The 16,956-nt window shown below is 43.5% G+C and overlaps 1 protein-coding gene and 1 non-coding gene across 4 annotated transcripts in view; one reads left to right on the top strand and one right to left on the bottom strand.

Annotated features, from left to right (window-relative positions):
• Nucleotides 1-16,956, bottom strand: part of IRAG1 (inositol 1,4,5-triphosphate receptor associated 1) — a 118,761-nt gene that overhangs the window by 29,847 nt on the left and 71,958 nt on the right. For all 3 annotated transcript variants that reach the window (XM_068988168.1, XM_068988170.1, XM_068988169.1), the window contains 4 exons: nucleotides 11,474-11,597; nucleotides 3,726-3,756; nucleotides 1,233-1,373; nucleotides 642-773 (listed from right to left, as the gene is read on the bottom strand). In XM_068988168.1, coding sequence (XP_068844269.1) covers nucleotides 642-773; nucleotides 1,233-1,373; nucleotides 3,726-3,756; nucleotides 11,474-11,597 — 428 coding nt within the window. The remainder of the gene's footprint in view (nucleotides 1-641; nucleotides 774-1,232; nucleotides 1,374-3,725; nucleotides 3,757-11,473; nucleotides 11,598-16,956) is intronic.
• Nucleotides 13,350-13,422, top strand: TRNAG-UCC (transfer RNA glycine (anticodon UCC)). The gene has a single exon. It is a non-coding gene; the product is annotated as a tRNA-Gly (tRNA).

Below are 16,956 nucleotides of genomic sequence, written 5' to 3'. Positions count from 1 at the left end.
GAGGATTAATGAAACAAAGCGGGTTTTCCTAAAGAGTGTTTTGCCAAACACTAATTTCATGGGAGTTGAGTAGGTATTTTATAGGGAGAAAAAAAAAAAAAAGAAGGAAAGGGTGGTTCTTTACTTAAATACATTTGAGAAATACATAGGTAACGTTAAACAGGATTTTTCATTACAGGACTTCTCAAAGCCTTGCTTATGCCAACATGCATTAGAAATCTCCAAGGAAGGTAGCACGCAGCAGTTCCCCCACAGTAGGTATCCATGCGTGCATGCTAAGTTGCTTCCGTTTTGTCTGACTTTTTGTGACCCCGTGGACTGTAGCCTGCTAGGCTCCTCTGTCCTTAGGCTTCTCCAGGCAAGAATACTGGAGTGCCCTCCTTCAGGAGATCTTTGCAACCCAGGGACTGAACCATCATCTCTCACATCTCCTGCGCTGGCAGGCGGGTTCTTAACCACTGGCATAAAAGTTTTTTCTGGGGGAGCACCTCAAGGGTTTAGTGGTCTGCCAAAAATACTCTGAAACAGTTGCAACTGGGGACATAGGATGTCTGGCCCAGAGGAAGGCATCAGTCAGTGGTGTTTGCAGTTGTCAGTGCCTACACTGCAGCCCCAGTTACCAGAGGCAGAGCAGAGCTCACCTGGCGGACGGCCCCCACCATCTCGGCACGGCTAGAGAGGCGGGCAGCCAGGCGGTGCAGGACAGCAATGTCCTCCAGCAGCTTCTGGTAGGTCTCCCGGTGCTCACAGTGGTGCCAGAGGGAAGCTGAGGACTGGGGAGGGAGAAGGAACATCACCTGGGGTCCTCGCAGACTAAGACTTGACTTGTGCTGTCCTGACTGAGAGGAGGGGCCTCTGTAGGCCACCAGCTGCAGCTGTTTCTGGGGTTGGAGAAGCCCAGTGTGGACACTATATACCTGGCCAGGCCAGAGGAAGGCAATCACATCTGGGTCTCTGGTCTCCAAGGTGCTCCCTTTGCCATCCCAGGTCACCCAGCTCCCTTCCTGAAAAGCTGCTGAGGGCTCAAAGGCCTTACACACAGCCCTGAGGTAACAAGGTTTTCAGGATCTCAGTCTCAGCTCTCTGAAGAAGATTCTGCTTGGCTAAGGGCCTCAGCCCCATTTCTCATTTCATGAGACTCTTTCTTGGTGACTAAGAAAAGCAGGACACCTGGCCCAGTCCCGGGGGACAGTCCCTCCTGCAAGGGTTCTCCAGTCAGGCTTTGCAATTACCGTAATGGAAGCTTTGAAGTTTTCCAGTTCCTTCTCTGTGTTTTCCTCTGTCAGGTTGCGTTCCCTTTCTGCCTGGTTAATTCTAGATTCCAGGGTGTAGCTGTCATTTCTAAAGGCCAAGGACAGTTGTACAAACACGTTCTGTTGGGAACAAGAATGTGGAAGAAGCGCTAGGAGGAGGTACTGGAGGGAGCAAGGCTGCCGCTGAGTTTTTGCATGAACATTTACATCACCTCGTGGAACCAGCCCACCCAAAGCAGCCAAGTACAAGTGAGACTCTCCCTTCATGGAGCAAACTGCACAAAAGATGGTGAGATAGCAACCTGAGACCTGTACTAGTTCCTTCTCAGGACCAGAAGACCAAACACATTTTACTGATAAACAATAAGAGAGTAACACTTTGCTTTTTGCTAAATGTCAAGAAAATAACATCCTGCATTTGGGTTTAGATAAACTCGGGCCAACATAGCTGACTGTGTAAGCAATTTGGATTCATGCTAGGATTTATGGCACGTGATTTTTGGAGGTTTTGCATGAAACTACCATATTTAAAGAAACCCCACTTGAGATGTAAGCCTGCTAATCCAAAGCACATTTCATTCAGCATCTTACCTGAATATTCCAAATCCTACAATGAAAGCAGCTCTTAGAAGCTGCCAGGAGATTAAAAAAAAACAGGTATGATTGTGTTAGGAGAAGCTTTTTGGAAACAGTATTCCATGCCAAAAGTGCAGCCTGTGTGAATGAACTTTGAAAGGTGGGGTTCATCACACACGGAATTCCTGGGCTAGTAGGAAACTGCTGGAGAGGAGAGACAGACAGATGGACTCCACACGGGAAATAAACACTGGCCTTCATGTGCCTTGCCTGCACCAAGTGGTAGCAGATTTCCACTTCAGGCGAGCCGATTCTGCCTGAGCATCTGTGGTTCATGTAACATGGTCCACGATGGGTAGACATCTCCAGATGGAGAACCGAAAACCCTGAGCCACTCAATGAGACGATGAGAGCAACACTGAAGCCTCCTCTGTATCAAATGTCTGCTCTGCGCCAGCACGGCCAGGCCTTTCATGCACCTTAGCTCATTTCATCCCTCAACCACATTCTGTGTCAGGAACTGCTGTGTCCACTTTATGGGTAAAGAGACGGAGACCGAGAGAGGTCATTAACTGGCTCAATGGGCCACCAGGGCATAGCAGAGACAGGATTCAGCCTCAGACTCTGACTGCAAAGCCTGTATTCTTTTCACTGTGCTGACCACAGGTTGTGTCAGTACACACCGAGGACAGGAGCGCACTGTTAACCAAACCACCCGTGGCCATCGCCACCAACGTGAGTGGGTGGGGATTTTCTGTCCTGCCCAAACCTCAATCAAGTTTATCAGTAATGGTCAATGTTTTGTTCTCTATACCTGGGTTATCCCCTTTAAAGGCAGTGCAATATAAAATGCCCTAAATTCAGTCGGAAGACGAGGATCCAAATATTGGTTCTGCTAAGCACTGGGTCTGGGATCTCAGATGAGTCATTTAATCCCTTAGTTTCCTCCTTTGTTCTGCTTCCTACTCTAGCTGTTTCTCAGAGCTGATGAGAGGGTCAGTTGAAAGCATGGACATGTGTGTGTCACGGGCTGCAGGGCCCTGTCTGTGTGCCAGGCAATTGTTACTATCTGTGCCAGTATTTTACATTGTCTCTCTCTCTCTGCTTATGTGGTCCACGGAGTCTCAGGAAGGGTATGTTCGCTTTCTTGTTATCAGGGGTAAACCATGCTATAAGATTGTAAAACCTGCCATCCTCCTAACCTGAAGTGAAAAGATTCTGGAATCATCTATATTCTTGCTCCCTTCCGTCAGCACCGACATAATTGTCATGGAAACAAACTACTGCTAGTGTTGGGGGTCCTCACTGTCTCACCTCCGATGCATTCTCTTTGTCCATCTACCCCTTCACCAGGATGAAATGCCTCTCAGCTCTCTCGCCGCCCCCGCTGGGACAGCATCTCTACAGAGATGAGGAGGCCCTGGGGGGATCAGTCGAGGTGAGAGAGCTGCCCTCACAGTCTCTCACCATGGCTGAACTGGCTTCCTTATGTCTGAAACACTTAGAAGGAAAGCACCTTCATCTTCCAAAGTTTGAAACATGAAATCTGACCTTAATTTTAATAATTAAAAAATAAATTTGATTCACTCAGCAGCCTCCCAGCTGACTTTGTGTACCTAAGTCATGCTTTTAAAGAAAACAATCTTTGAAGAAATATGGGACTTCCGATTACTGTCTTATCCCTGACCAAAGTTGTTAAAATCTTCCATTAACTGGGGTGGGGTCGGGGGGATGGCTGGTTCAATGGGTCTGATCACAGTGCCCATATTTCCTCCAGGGTCACTTGTTCTCATGTGTGTGTGAAAATGTCAGGAGCAGAGGCTGGAGAAGGAAATGTTTTGAATAAACCCACTCATGCCCAAATACTCAGTTTCATAAAGCACTGGAATTACTTACCTCAACTTCCTTTTCAGTAAGCGGAGGGGCACTGTGAAAAAGAAAAAGACACCGAAATGAACTTTGTCCAACCCATGAAATAAACCCAAAGGTGCCTTTGACCAACCAGCAGACCAGGTGTTTCCAGTAATTGGAGTAAGCAGGGCTGGCGAGATGGAGAAGATGCAGGGTGCACTTTGCGTGAGTTCTATAACCTGCGAGACTGCCCGGACGCTGACTCCTACAGAGGAAGTGTGCTGGAAAATATTAGGTTCTGGGCTCAGTGCTCTCCAAGTGCCTCCACGAACAGTGACTTTGGGTGAGCTCTTTAATCTAAGTTTGCTCATCTATAAAATGGGAATAATATCTATCTTGCAGGAATCTTATAAGGAATACATGTATGTATGTAAATATATATATATACACAATACATGCATATATATGTGGGTTTATATTCATACATATGTGACATCTACACAATTGTTTATGTGCATGTATGTATACAAGCATATATATGTATGTATGTGTATGTGTACATGTGTGTATATACATGTGATGTCTACACGTGGTGGGCACTCAGGAGATGTTGACTACTACTATGACTAACAGGCGTGTTGTGAAGTCTTAATGAGCGAATACACAAGCTATGTAATTTATGAGCTGTACACATCTGAACAGCCATTGTCATTTTTCTGGGGCTGCTCAGGTCTGTAAAGCCTGGCCCTTCTCTTGCCCCTGTGGACTGTGACAAGGGAGAATGTGAGTCAGAGAATGAATGGCAGGAAAGAGTGGCCAAGCTCTTCTCCCTACCCAGGGCCTCCTCTGATGGCTGGAATCAGATCAGGCGAGAAAGTCCCAGCTGGTGCAGAGGGCGTGGTTCCCCCAGCAAGCACCCTCCACTCTGCACGCTCACTCAGCCACCACCCTGGCCAGTGACTACAGCTAGCCCAGCTCAGAAACCTGGACAATGTAAATAACACATGGGCCCTTTCCTGTGCTGGGGAGAGAGGACGAGGAGGGGTCCCACGGGCGTCACAGGACTTGGCAACACAGTGTGCCATCGATAAGGCTCTCAGGAAACACAGCTTCCTCCTTTTGACGGGTGTGGAGGGACCCTGAGAGCAAAGGTAGGGGTCAGCAGTCTCTGCAAGGGGCTGGTTCTCACCCCTGACAAGGGACTATGAGAACTTTCCTGTCAGGATGAGACAACAAGACCCCATGGCCATTCAGTCAGCAGAGTACAGAGCATGAGATAAACAAGTGCAAAGATGTTGGATGCTTGCAATTCTTGCCACAGCCCCATCCGTCAGGCCCTTTCCTCTGGGGGCCAGCCAACAATCTCAACTCTCCTATAGAGCATGCACGTCTTGCTTAAATGGTGTAATAAAACTTATTGAGCTTACCTTTGACTCTTGACTTTGTTTGGACATTATGTGAAAATTACATATTTTCATCAATTATTAACCAAACTTATTTTTCAACCTTGATTACTCATTGGCTGCTTTTCTTTTTGCTATAGAACACATTTTTTTTTTTAATGTACAAGGCCTTGAGGGCTCACAGAGGTGTTATTTAGGTAAAGAAACTGCATGACAAGGCCAGCTCCCAAAGCAGAGAGCTCTACTTCATGAACTGTCACTGGCAGGCAAGGGGGCAAAGCCATTACCCTCCAAAAAGGTGGTGACGTATGAGGATACAAGTCTGGGTATCATAGTGTGCCTCAGAATTCAAACTGCCTTAAAAGGCCTTGGAATAAAATCAAGGGCCTCTATGAACTGTCCCCTACCAGACTCTCGTTTTCAGCCATGAGGGCTGCTTCCTCTTCAAACGCACTCATCTCATGTGGCCCCAGGGCCTTTGCATTTATGTTCTTCCCTCTTTTTCATTCTCTTACATGTGTAATTCAGTAGTTTTAGTATATTCATAGAACTGTACAAACATCATTACAGTCGACCTTAGAACTTTTTAATCACCCCCAAAAGGAACTCTGAACCAGTTAGCAGTCAGTCTCCCAACCCCTATCCTGAGCCCTAGACAACCACTAATCTGCTTTGCCTCTGTGGATGTCCCTATCCTGGATATCTCATATAAATGGAGTCATACAACACGTGACTGACTTCTTTCACTTACCATAGTGTTTTCAAAGTTCATCCACCTGGTAGCATATACAAATACTTCATTTTTATGGCTGAATAGTATTCTATTCTACGGATATATCAGATTTTACTTATCTGTTTATTAGCTGATAGGCATTTGGTTTGCTTCCATTTTTAGCTATTATGAAAAGTACTTGTTGTTGAACATTCACATTCCAGTCTTTGTGTGGGCACATATTTTCATCTCTGCTGTATATGTAGGACTGGAATTGCTGAGGCATATGATAACCGTATGTTTAACTTTTCGAGGAATTGTTATTCAAAGTGGCTGTACCATTTTACTGAGAATTTCAATTTTTCCACGTCCTCACCAACATTTGCTACTGCCCATGTTTTTTATTGGGCTTCCCTGGTGGCACAGTCGATAAGGAATCGGCCTGCGATGTGAGAGACCTGGGTTCAATTCCTGGGTTGGGAAAATCCCCTGGAGGACGGCACGGCAACCCACTCCACTATTCTTTCCTGGAAAATCTCCATGGACAGAGGAGCCTGGAGGTCTGCAGTCCATGGGGTCGCAAAGAGTTGGACACGACTGAGCGACTAAACATAGCACGACACATGTTTTCTATTACAACTATTCTAGAGATTTAAAATTGTATCTCATTTTAGCCATTTATAATTAATGATAAATCATTCATTTAATGAAGTTATTATTCATGATAAACCATCTGAATTTGCATTTCCCTAATGACTGAAAGGTGAGGAAAGGCAGGCACCTAAAAGATGGCAGAGTAGAAGGACGTGCGCTCATCCTCTCCTCTGAGAACTCCAAAATCGCAGCGAACTGCTGAACAGCCATTGACAGGAGAATGTTGGAGCCTACCCAAAAAAGACCCTGCATCCATGGGCAAAGGAGAAGCCTCGAAAAGGGTAGGAGGGGAAAAATCACATTTAGAATCAAAGCCCATACCTTCCAGAGATGCTCGGAGGGCTGAACCAAAACCTTGTGCATGCCAGGACCCAGGGACCCCACAAGAGACTGAGCCAGACTTGCCTTTGAGTGTGTGAGTGCCTCCTCTGGAGGCACAGGTCAGCGGTGGCCTGCAGCGGGGACAGGGACTCTGCCAGCAGCAGACCTGGGAAGCATGTTGTATGAGCCCCACCATAGAGCCACCGAGCAGACAAACCCACAAACTGGAGCAATGACCCCACAAGGGACTGAGCCAGACTTGCCTGAGTGTCCAGGAGTCTCCAGTGGAGGCATGGGTAGACAGTGGCCTTCCGTGGGGTCAGGGGCACTGAATACGAGTCCTGGCATAAGTCCTTTTGAAGGAGGACCCCCAAACATGGTTTGGCCTCAGGCCAAACTACAGGGAGAGAACACAGCCCCACCCGTCAACAGAAAATTGGGTTAAAGATTTACTTCGTATGGCCCTGCCCATCAGAGCAAGACCAGGATTCCCCCACAGCCAGTCCCTACCATCAGAAGTTTCCACAAACCTCTTGTCCTTATCCATCAGAGGGCAGACAGAATGGAAACTACAGTTATAGAAAACTAACCAAACCGATCACTTGGATCACAGCCTTCTCTAACTCAATGAAACTATGAGCCATGAAACTATGTAGGGCCACCCAAGATGGACGGGCCGTGGTGGAGAGTTCTGACAAGACGTGGTCCACTAGGGAAGGGAATGGCCAACCAACTTCAGTGTTCTTCCCTTGAGAACCCCATTAACATTGTGAAACATCAAATAAGGTACACGTCAAATAAGTGTCACTGAAAGATGAACTCCCCAGGCTGGTGGGTGCCCAATATGCTACTGGAGAAGAGTGGAGAAATAACTCTAGAAAGAATGAAGAGGCTGAGCCAAAGCAAAAACAACACCAAGCTGTGGTTGTGACTGGTGATGGAAGCAAAGTCAGATACTGTAAGGAACAATATTACATAGGAACCTGGAATGTTAGGTCCATGAATCAAGGTAAATTGGAAGTGGTCAAACAGGAGATGGCAAGAGTGAGCATCAATATTTTAGGAATTAGTGGACTAAAATGGACTGAAATGGGCAAATTTAATTCAGAAGATCATTATATCTACTACCGTGGGCAAGAATCCCTTGGAAGAAATGGAGTAGCCCTCATAGTCAACAAAAGAGTCCGAAATGCAGTACTTGGGTACAATCTCAAAAATGACAGAATGATCTCTGTTTCCACGGCAAACCTTTCAATATCACAGTGATCCAAATCTATGCCCCAACCACTAATGCTGAAGAAGCTGAAGTTCGAAGGTTCTATGAAGACCTACAAGACCTTCTAGAACTAACACCAGAAAAAAGATGTCCTTTTTATTATAGAGGATTGGAATGCAAAAGTAGGAGGTCAAGAGGTACCTGGAATAACAGGAAAGTTTGGCCTTGGAGTACAAAACGAAGCAAGGCAAAGGCTGACAGAGATTTGCCTGATCAGAGCAAACACCCTCTTCCAACAACACAAGAGATGACTCTACACGTGGACATCACCAGATGGTCAATACCGAAATCAGATTGATTCTATTCTCTGTAACCAAAGATGGAGAAGCTCTCTACAGTCAGCAAAAACAAGACCAGGAGCTGACTGTGGCTCAGATCATGATCTCCTTATTGCAAAATTCAGACTAAAACTGAAGAAAGTATGGAAAACCAGTAGACCATTCAGGTATGACCTAAATCAAATCCCTGCAATTATACAGTGGAAGCGAGAAATAGATTCAAGGGTTTAGATCTGATACATAGAGTGCCTGAAGAACTATGGACCAAGGTTCAGAACCCTGTACAGGAGGTGGTAATCGAAACCATCCCCAAGAAGAAGTGCAAAAGCACAAAATCATTGTCTGAGGAGGCCTTACAAGTAGCTGAGAAAAGAAGAGAAGCAAAAGGCAAAGGAGAAAAGGAAAGATAGATCCATCTGAATGCAGAGTTCCAAAGAATAGCAAGGAGAGATAAGAAAGCCTTCCTCAGTGATCAATGCAAAGAAATAGAGGACAACAATAGAATGGGAAAGACTAGAGATCTCTTCAAGAAAATTAGAGATACCAGGGGAACATTTTATGTAAAGATGGGCACAATAAAGGACAGAAACAGTATGGACCTAACAGAAGCAGAAGATATTGAGAACAGGTGGCAAGAATACACCGAAGACCTATACAAAAAAGATCTTAATGACCCAGATAACCACGATGGTGTGATCACTCACCTAGAACCAGACATCCTGGAATGTGACGTCAAGTGGGCCTTAGGGAGCATCACTACAAAGAAAGCTACTGGAGGTGATGGTCCAGCTAAGCTATTTCAAATCCTCAGAGATGATGGTGTGAAAGTGCTGCACTCAATATGCCAGTGAATTTGGAAAACTCAGCAGTGGCCACAGGACTGGAAAAGGTCAGTTTTCATTCCAATCCCAAAGAAAGTCAATGCCAAAGAATGCTCAAACTACTGCACAGTTGCACTCATCTCACACGTTAGCAAAGTAATGCTCAAAATTCTCCAAGTCAGGCTTCAACAGTACTTGAGTTGAGAACTTCCAGGTGTTCAAGTTGGATTTAGTAAAGGCAGAGGAACCAGAGATAAAATTGCCAACATCCATTGGATCATAGAAAAAGCAAGAGAATTTCAGAAAATCATCTACCTCTGCTTCATTAACTATACTAAAACCTTTGACTGTATGGATCACAGCAAACTGTGGAAAATTCTTCAAGAGATGGGAATACCAGACCACCTTTCCTGCCTCCTGAGAAATCTGTGTGCAGGTCAAGAAGCAACAGTTAGAACCAGAACATGGAACAATGGACTGGTTCCAAATTGGGAAAGAAGCACGTCAAGGCTGTATATTGTCACCCTACTTATTTAACTTATCTGCAGAGTAAATCATGCGATATGCCAGATTGGATAAAGCGCAAGCTGAAATCAAGACTGCTGGGAGAAATAGCAACAACCTCAGATAATGCAAATGATACCACCCTTATGGCAGAAAGCGAAGAGGAACTAAAAAGGCTCTTGATGAAAGTGAAAGAGGAGAGTGAAAAAGCTGGCTTAAAACTCAACATTCAGAAAACTAAGGTCATGGCATCTGGTCCCATCACTTCATGGCAAATAGATGGGGAAATAATGGAAAGAGTGAGAGGCTATTTTCTTGGTCTCCAGAATCATTGCAGATAGTGACTGCAGCCATGAAATTAAAAGATGCTTGCTCCCTGGAAGAAAAACTATGACAAACCTAGACAGCATATTAAAAAGCAGAGGCATTACTTTACCAACAAAGGTCCATCTAGTCGAGGCTATTTTTTTTCCAGTAGTCATGTATGGATGTGAGAGTTGGACCATAAAGGAAGCCAAGTGCCGAAGAATTGATGCTTTTGAACTGTGGTGTTGGAGAAGACTCTTGAGAGTCCCTTGGACTGCAAGGAGATCCAACCAGTCCATCCTAAAGGAAATCAGTCCTGAATATTCATTGGAAGGACTGATGCTAAAGCTCCAATATTTTGGTCACTTGATGCAAAGAGCTGACTCATTTGAAAAGACCCTGAAGCTGGGAAAGATTGAAGGCAGGAGGAGAAGGGGACGACAGAGGATGCGATGGTTGGATGGCATCATCAACTCGATGGACGTGAGTTTGAGCAAGCTCCGGGAGTTAGTGATGGACAGGGAGGCCTGGTGTGCTGCAGGCCATGCGATCACAGAGTCAGACATGACTAAGCAACTGAACTGAATGACTAATGATGCCGAGCATATTTTCATGTGTTAATTGACCCCTCATACACATTCTTTGAAGAAATGCCTATTTAAATCTTTTGTCCACCTAAAGATATTAGTTGTCAATACTACTCAGCCGTAAAAAATGAAATTGAAATTTTGCCATTTGCAGCAACATGGATGGACTTGGAGGGCAGTATGCTAGGTAAAATACGCCAGACAGAGAAAGACAAATATTGTACGATCTCACTTTTGTGGAATCTGAAAAAATACAGCAAGCTAGTAAATATAACAGAAAAGAAACAGACTTACAGATATAGGTTACCAGTGGGGAGAAGCAAAGAGGAAGGAAGAAGGGCAATATAGGAATAGGGGATTAAGAGGTACAAACTATAGTAAAAAAAAAAAAAAAAAAAAAAGGCTGTAAATATATATTGTACAAAAACAGGGAATATAGTCAGTATTTTATAATGACTATAAATGGCATACAACCTTTTAAAATTGTGAGTCATTATATTGCATATATGTAACATATAATATTGTACAACTATATTTCAATAAAAAATTTTAAATTATTTTTAAAATTTAACAAATGTTGTGTTATTGAATTATAAATTCTTTATATATTATAGAAAGAAGCCCCTTATCATATACATGCTTTGCGAATATTTCCTCCTGTTCTGTGGGTTGTCTCTTCACCTTCTCAATGGCATTGTTTGCATTACAAAAAGAATGTTCGCTTATGAACCTTACCTGCTCTCTGAGTTGGAACCACCTCACCTGGCCCTTTATTATTCTTTTTGTTCTGGGTACATTAGCCCTGCCTGGACTATTGGACTTTGACCTTTCTGGGGTCAAAACTCAAGTCTGGTGCTCTTGTGTTCCATCCAAAATCGAACACAGAGGCCACCCAGTGTGGGCTCTTGTGCAGCCCATGCCCCGATTTTACCTTCCAGGGAGGGCCTTGTGGACCCGCAGTTTGCGAAGCAGCATGTCAGAAATATTGGGCATGACATCCAGCCCGCCCTTTGACTCTTCTTCCTCAATAGTTGAGGAGAGTTCAGAAGGGTGTCCTGGAAGAACAGAAAAAAGTATTTAACTTCTAAGACGTCTGTTTGAAATCACAGTAATATTCTTGGCAATTTGTTTCAGGGGGTAAGGAAGAACTTTAACATTTATTAGAACCTGGTTATATGCCAGGGGCTTCATAATTGTTATTTTATCCTTACAATAACCCAATGAGCTAGACTTTAATCATCCCATTTTACAGGAGGGTAAACCAAGACTCAGCAAGATTAATATTGTGTTGGCCAAAAAGTTCATTTGGGTATATCCAAACAAACTCTTTGGCCAACCCAGTAACTTGCTTATGGTCACAGAACTGGTAAATGGCATGGACTACAAACAGTTCTATCTGCTCCAAGTTCTCTGTTCTTCCCACTGCTCCCCACAGTACCAAGCAGTCTCTTTTGTCTGGGGTCTGAGATTGGTTTTTGGCAATTGGAAGCTGGTTGGTCTGTAATGTTTAGAAAAGTCCCCTCTCTTTGGCAGGCTTCTCAGGAGGTTGGCTGCCCAACTAATCTTCCTCAAGTGAATTCCATCATCTGTGTCCCACTTAGAAATAAGCATTTGCTTCCATATTCCCACAGACAGGAGTAGAAACAGGGTTTTTCCAGAGTAAGGCTAAGGTCATTAGATTCTTGATCTTTTGTGGATCTCTGAAATAGTTGCCTCTGAGTTAGTTGTCCTGAGTTGCCTCAGGACCAATAAAAAGCTTTTTTTTTTTTCCCCCAAATATCTCCTAAACCTTTCCTTGGTCTGTGCTCTGAAGGCAGAAATAACAAGTTAAGTGTTCTCTTTCCCACAGATTTTTCTCATGTTCACAGACAGCTCCAAAGCTTCCTTTCTCCATTTTCCCAGCTGTTCAATGTGGCCTCTAGACACATCCCATGCCCCCACATTCTGGCTGTTGCTACCCCAGAGGCTCCAATGTGCTCCATCAAACTCTTATCTCTGGAGCATGTTGGCAATGTCCGTTGTATTGACCTCAGTTATTCATTTGGCATAGACATGCTGTGCCCTACGGGCTCATAGCACACTTCGAATTAAAAGTCTCAAATCTCTTTAACTTGAGCTAAATCAAATATCTATGTCTCATACAATGCTTACTTTCCATTGCAGGACTTTATAGTTATCCATCTCTTACCATCTTTCATGGATTTGGGCCCAGCAGATTTCCAGAACTATAGTCAAGGCCTGAGATCAGGACTATGGGCAAGGTTGCGGTAGCCATCTAAATGGAGCTAAGATTGGGAATCATGAATTAGAAGCCTCCTCAAGTGAGATCACGTGGTGAGATGAGTAGGTATACTTTGGCTCTAGGTGAAGAATGTTTACATACTTAGATCTTTCCAACAAGTGAACAGCGTTGATGATGTTCCTGGCCCTCAAGGCATCCAACAAAGTCTGGAGAATCATCTGTCAGAGCCAGGGCAGCCAGCAATCCCTCTTGGGATCTGAGATTCTACTCATATCAGGTAGCTACTTCTCTTAGCTACCCGTCAGCTCTTGAGTTCTGCCCTGACACTTGCTGCTCTCTGACATTTCCATGTGACAGAGGCCTCACTCTGCGTTTATGTATCCCCACTGCACCCAGCAGACAGATAATGAAGAAGTGGGCTCCTGAGAAATCTGCAGGATTGCCAGAGCTATACAAGATCTAATAATCATAGGGAAGTCATATGAGGGGGTTTTTGCCTGGAAAAGTCCCCTAGGTAGAACCCCACCCATTAAAATGGCTGTCTGAAGAGTGATCCCATGGGATTTCCCTGGTGGTCCAGTGGCTAAGACTCTGGGTTTCCAATGCAGGGGTCCCAGGTTCGATCCCTGGTCAGGGAAAGAGACCCCACACGCGTCAACTAAAGATCTCACATGCCACAATGAAGATCTAAGATCCTGCGTGCTGCAACTAAGAACAGGCACAGCCAAATAAATAAGTAAATATCATTTTTTAAAATGGTGATCCTAGAACTAGCGGCTCTCAGAACCAGCCACCCTCCTGATTGCAACCAAATTGACAACAAAGCCAGGAAAAAACTTTAAAGTCAACTAAAAATATATCACAACTCTCAAATACAGGAAATGATAATAATCTTTAAAAATAATGGCCAGAGAAAAAATTTCCTAGAAATAAATGTAGAGCTCCCAACCTTGTTAACCCTTTCTTCCTCCCCTCAAAGAATCAGTCCTGAGAGGAAGACGTCAGAGGTAACGGTAAGGTTGTGATAAACGTTTGTAGTCACTTGTGTGACTGCAGAGCCAGAAGAGAACAGGACCAAGGGATGAGTGGGCAGATGCAGAGGTGTTCAGAAAGTTTCTCTGCAGTAGAAAGAACTCCACCCCACCAAACAACACTCCAACAAGATGAAAAATGGCCTGTGCGGCTGTTTGTTTTTCATACTGAGGACAAGAGGAAAAAAAAGGAAAAGCAGAATGATAGCATGGTCTTCTACCAGAGCTGATAATCTCAAACAATATAAAGGGATTTACCAGAAAGGAAGATACATGTGGAAATAAATCAAACAAGTCCCTCTGATGGAGTGAGTGGCAGAAGACACATGGAAAACCCCAGCTGAAAACTGACCCACCCATCCTGCACTTCTGTGAAATAGCAGAGTGACCAAACTCTCTGAATTTTGTCTCTTTTCCTTCGTTTCTCTGGCAGAAGAGTGAGAGTAGCTGCTGGCAATGGATGGGTTAAGTGTGGGAAATAAACACCCGGGCAGATTGTCCCTATAATTCTACCCTGAATTGGTGAAATAATCTATGCCTTACTACTGCCCACCCAAGGGAATAAGATATACCCCCACTTCAGTGTAATAAATTCAAGTGCTATGGTACAAAGTTATAGAAAAAGAGCAGAAACCAACCCACAACCACCACTACCCACAGCTCCATCTGAACTTCCTCTTTTCCCCATTCTCCAGGCAGTGACCAAGCAGACACGAAATACCCAATCCTCAACTAAGCACTGCCAGGAGGACAGAGATCTCAGGAAAGGTAGGAAGAAGTCAATGAAAATTGATCTACACAATATATCTAGATCAAGAGAAACTTCAAGTAGAAATGTTCTTATCAAAAATAAATTACATGAAAACAAATGTCATGGCAACCATACAAAAATAGTCAAAAGAGGAAGGAAAGTAGGGAGGAAGGTGTAAAGGAAAGAAGAAAGGAAACATGCAGGACACAGATGTCAGGATAGAAATAGAGATGCAAGAAGCGTATCAAAAATGCATTTTTGTGTAAAGTGTGTGCCACAAGTGCTTTGACTCAGGAGAAATTAGAACACCCCCCCCCCACCTCAAAATGAAAAAAAAGAGTCAGAGGTGAAATTAGAGGATGGCATAAAAATGGAAGAAGATTACAATATAAGAAAATAAACTGAAGACCAAAAATAATGAAGCAAAGCAAAAAATTCTAAAAATATAGATCTAACCAATATGTTGGCAATATGAAGAAATAAAAACAAAGCTGAGTTAGTGGAGGAAACTGAGAGTGGAGGAAACTGAGATGAGCACAAGGAATAAACAAGGAAAGAAAGATTAAAGTATTGAGAGGTAGAATAATGGGCCTACAGTGGAGACACTGCTGAGATATTTCCAGATTATGGTGGCTCTGAAGTAGGGAGAAAACAAAAGGAACAAAGAACAGAGTCAAAGGCATGAGAGAAGAAAAAATTTCCTCCATGGATTGAAAAGCCAAATTTTCAGACTGAAAAAGCACACCACTACAGAAAAAAATACATGTATATATAATCTTATTCTTTCTGTGTATGTAGATATATCTTATATAGATCTGTCTCTAGGTATCTTCTCCAACTACCCTCACAGAAAGAGTAAGCCACCTACAGGGAAAGGTGAGGATGGAGGGGTGCTGTAAATAAGCTGGTCTTAGACTTCTTGGCAACACTGAATGCAGGGTAGCATTTATAAAGCTCTGGGGAAAAGAGAGATCCAGAATGTCTAACCATCCAAGCTCTCTTTCAAGGGACTTCCTTCCCTGGTGGCTCAGTGGTAAAGAATCCACCTGCCAGTGCAGGAAGGCGTGTTCAGTCTCCGGGTTGGGAAGATCCCCTGGAGAAGGAAATGACAGCCCACTCCAGTATTCTTGCCTGGGAAATTTCATGGACAGAGGAGCCTGGGGGCCTACGGTCCATGGGGTCACAAAGAGCTGGACATGAGTTAGTGCCTAAACAGACAACAGCAACAGTACCTCAATGATATTTTAGAAGTGTTTATATTTCTTGTTACTTCGTGGCTTAGATAATCATACACTGCATTCTTTTTAAATGTATATCAAAGACTGGTTCTGGGCCCTTGATTCTGTTTTATTCTGATAAGTACTGTACCACTTTAATTACTTCTGCCTTATAATATGTTCTAAGTGTATAGTCAGTTACTTCTCCCCTCTTGCTGTTTTTTTTTTTTAAGAGTATTCATTATATTTTAGATATAAAGATTCAGTGAGAATTAAGTGAGATTCAGTGAGAAAGAGCAACTAGAGAAGAATTCAGGAAACTGGACTTCATGGCCAAATACCACTTAATAGTGTCTGGTGTCTTTCAATGTGTCTGGTGTCTTTGCGACCCTATGGACTGTAGCCCGCCAGGCTCCTCTGTCCATAGGATTCTCCAGGCAAGAATACTGGAGTAGGTTGCCATGCCCTCCTCCAGGGGATCTTCCCGACCCAGGCATCGCATCTGCATCCCCTCCTGGGCAGGGAGTTTCTTTACCATTGAGTCACCTGGGAAGCCCAATCTTTGAGGTACAAGAATCTTAAATCTTCAGATACGTATATTTTATTAAATAAAACAAAATTCAGAAGTATTAGTAAGATAAATACAAATATAACTATATATAAACTGCTGGAAAACATATTTGCTACCCCAATTAGGGAGAAACAATTGGGCTTCCCTGGTGGCTCAGATAGTAAAGAATCCACTTGCAATGTAGGAGACCTCCAGTATTCTTGCCTGGAGAATCCCACAGACAGTAGTCTGGTGGGCTATAGTCCATGGACTTGCAGAGAATTGGACACAACTGAATGACTAACACATATACACTGGAGAGAATAAAAAGTTGTTGCTTTTAAAGAATTTATGTGGTTGTGGGTAAAATTTCAAGATAAATCTTTTCCTAGGGTTTTAGATCTGCTTTAATAGAGAAGTTAGAAATTAAAAGTAGAGATTATATCATATTTTTTCCAAAGATCTCATCGAAAGATGATTAATTTTTTAAAAATTAGTTCTTTAAAAAATTACTGAATATTTTACTTCTGTGAATCTTCTTGTCAATGCTGAATAGGTAGGTGTTAGTTATTATACGTCAGACTGTGTGCTAAGTTGCTTCAATCGTGTCCGACTCTTTGCAA

This window comes from Capricornis sumatraensis, chromosome 16, assembly GCF_032405125.1.
Source record: "Capricornis sumatraensis isolate serow.1 chromosome 16, serow.2, whole genome shotgun sequence".
Classification (NCBI taxonomy): domain Eukaryota; kingdom Metazoa; phylum Chordata; class Mammalia; order Artiodactyla; family Bovidae; genus Capricornis; species Capricornis sumatraensis.
This window is presented reverse-complemented; position numbering and strand designations above follow the sequence as displayed.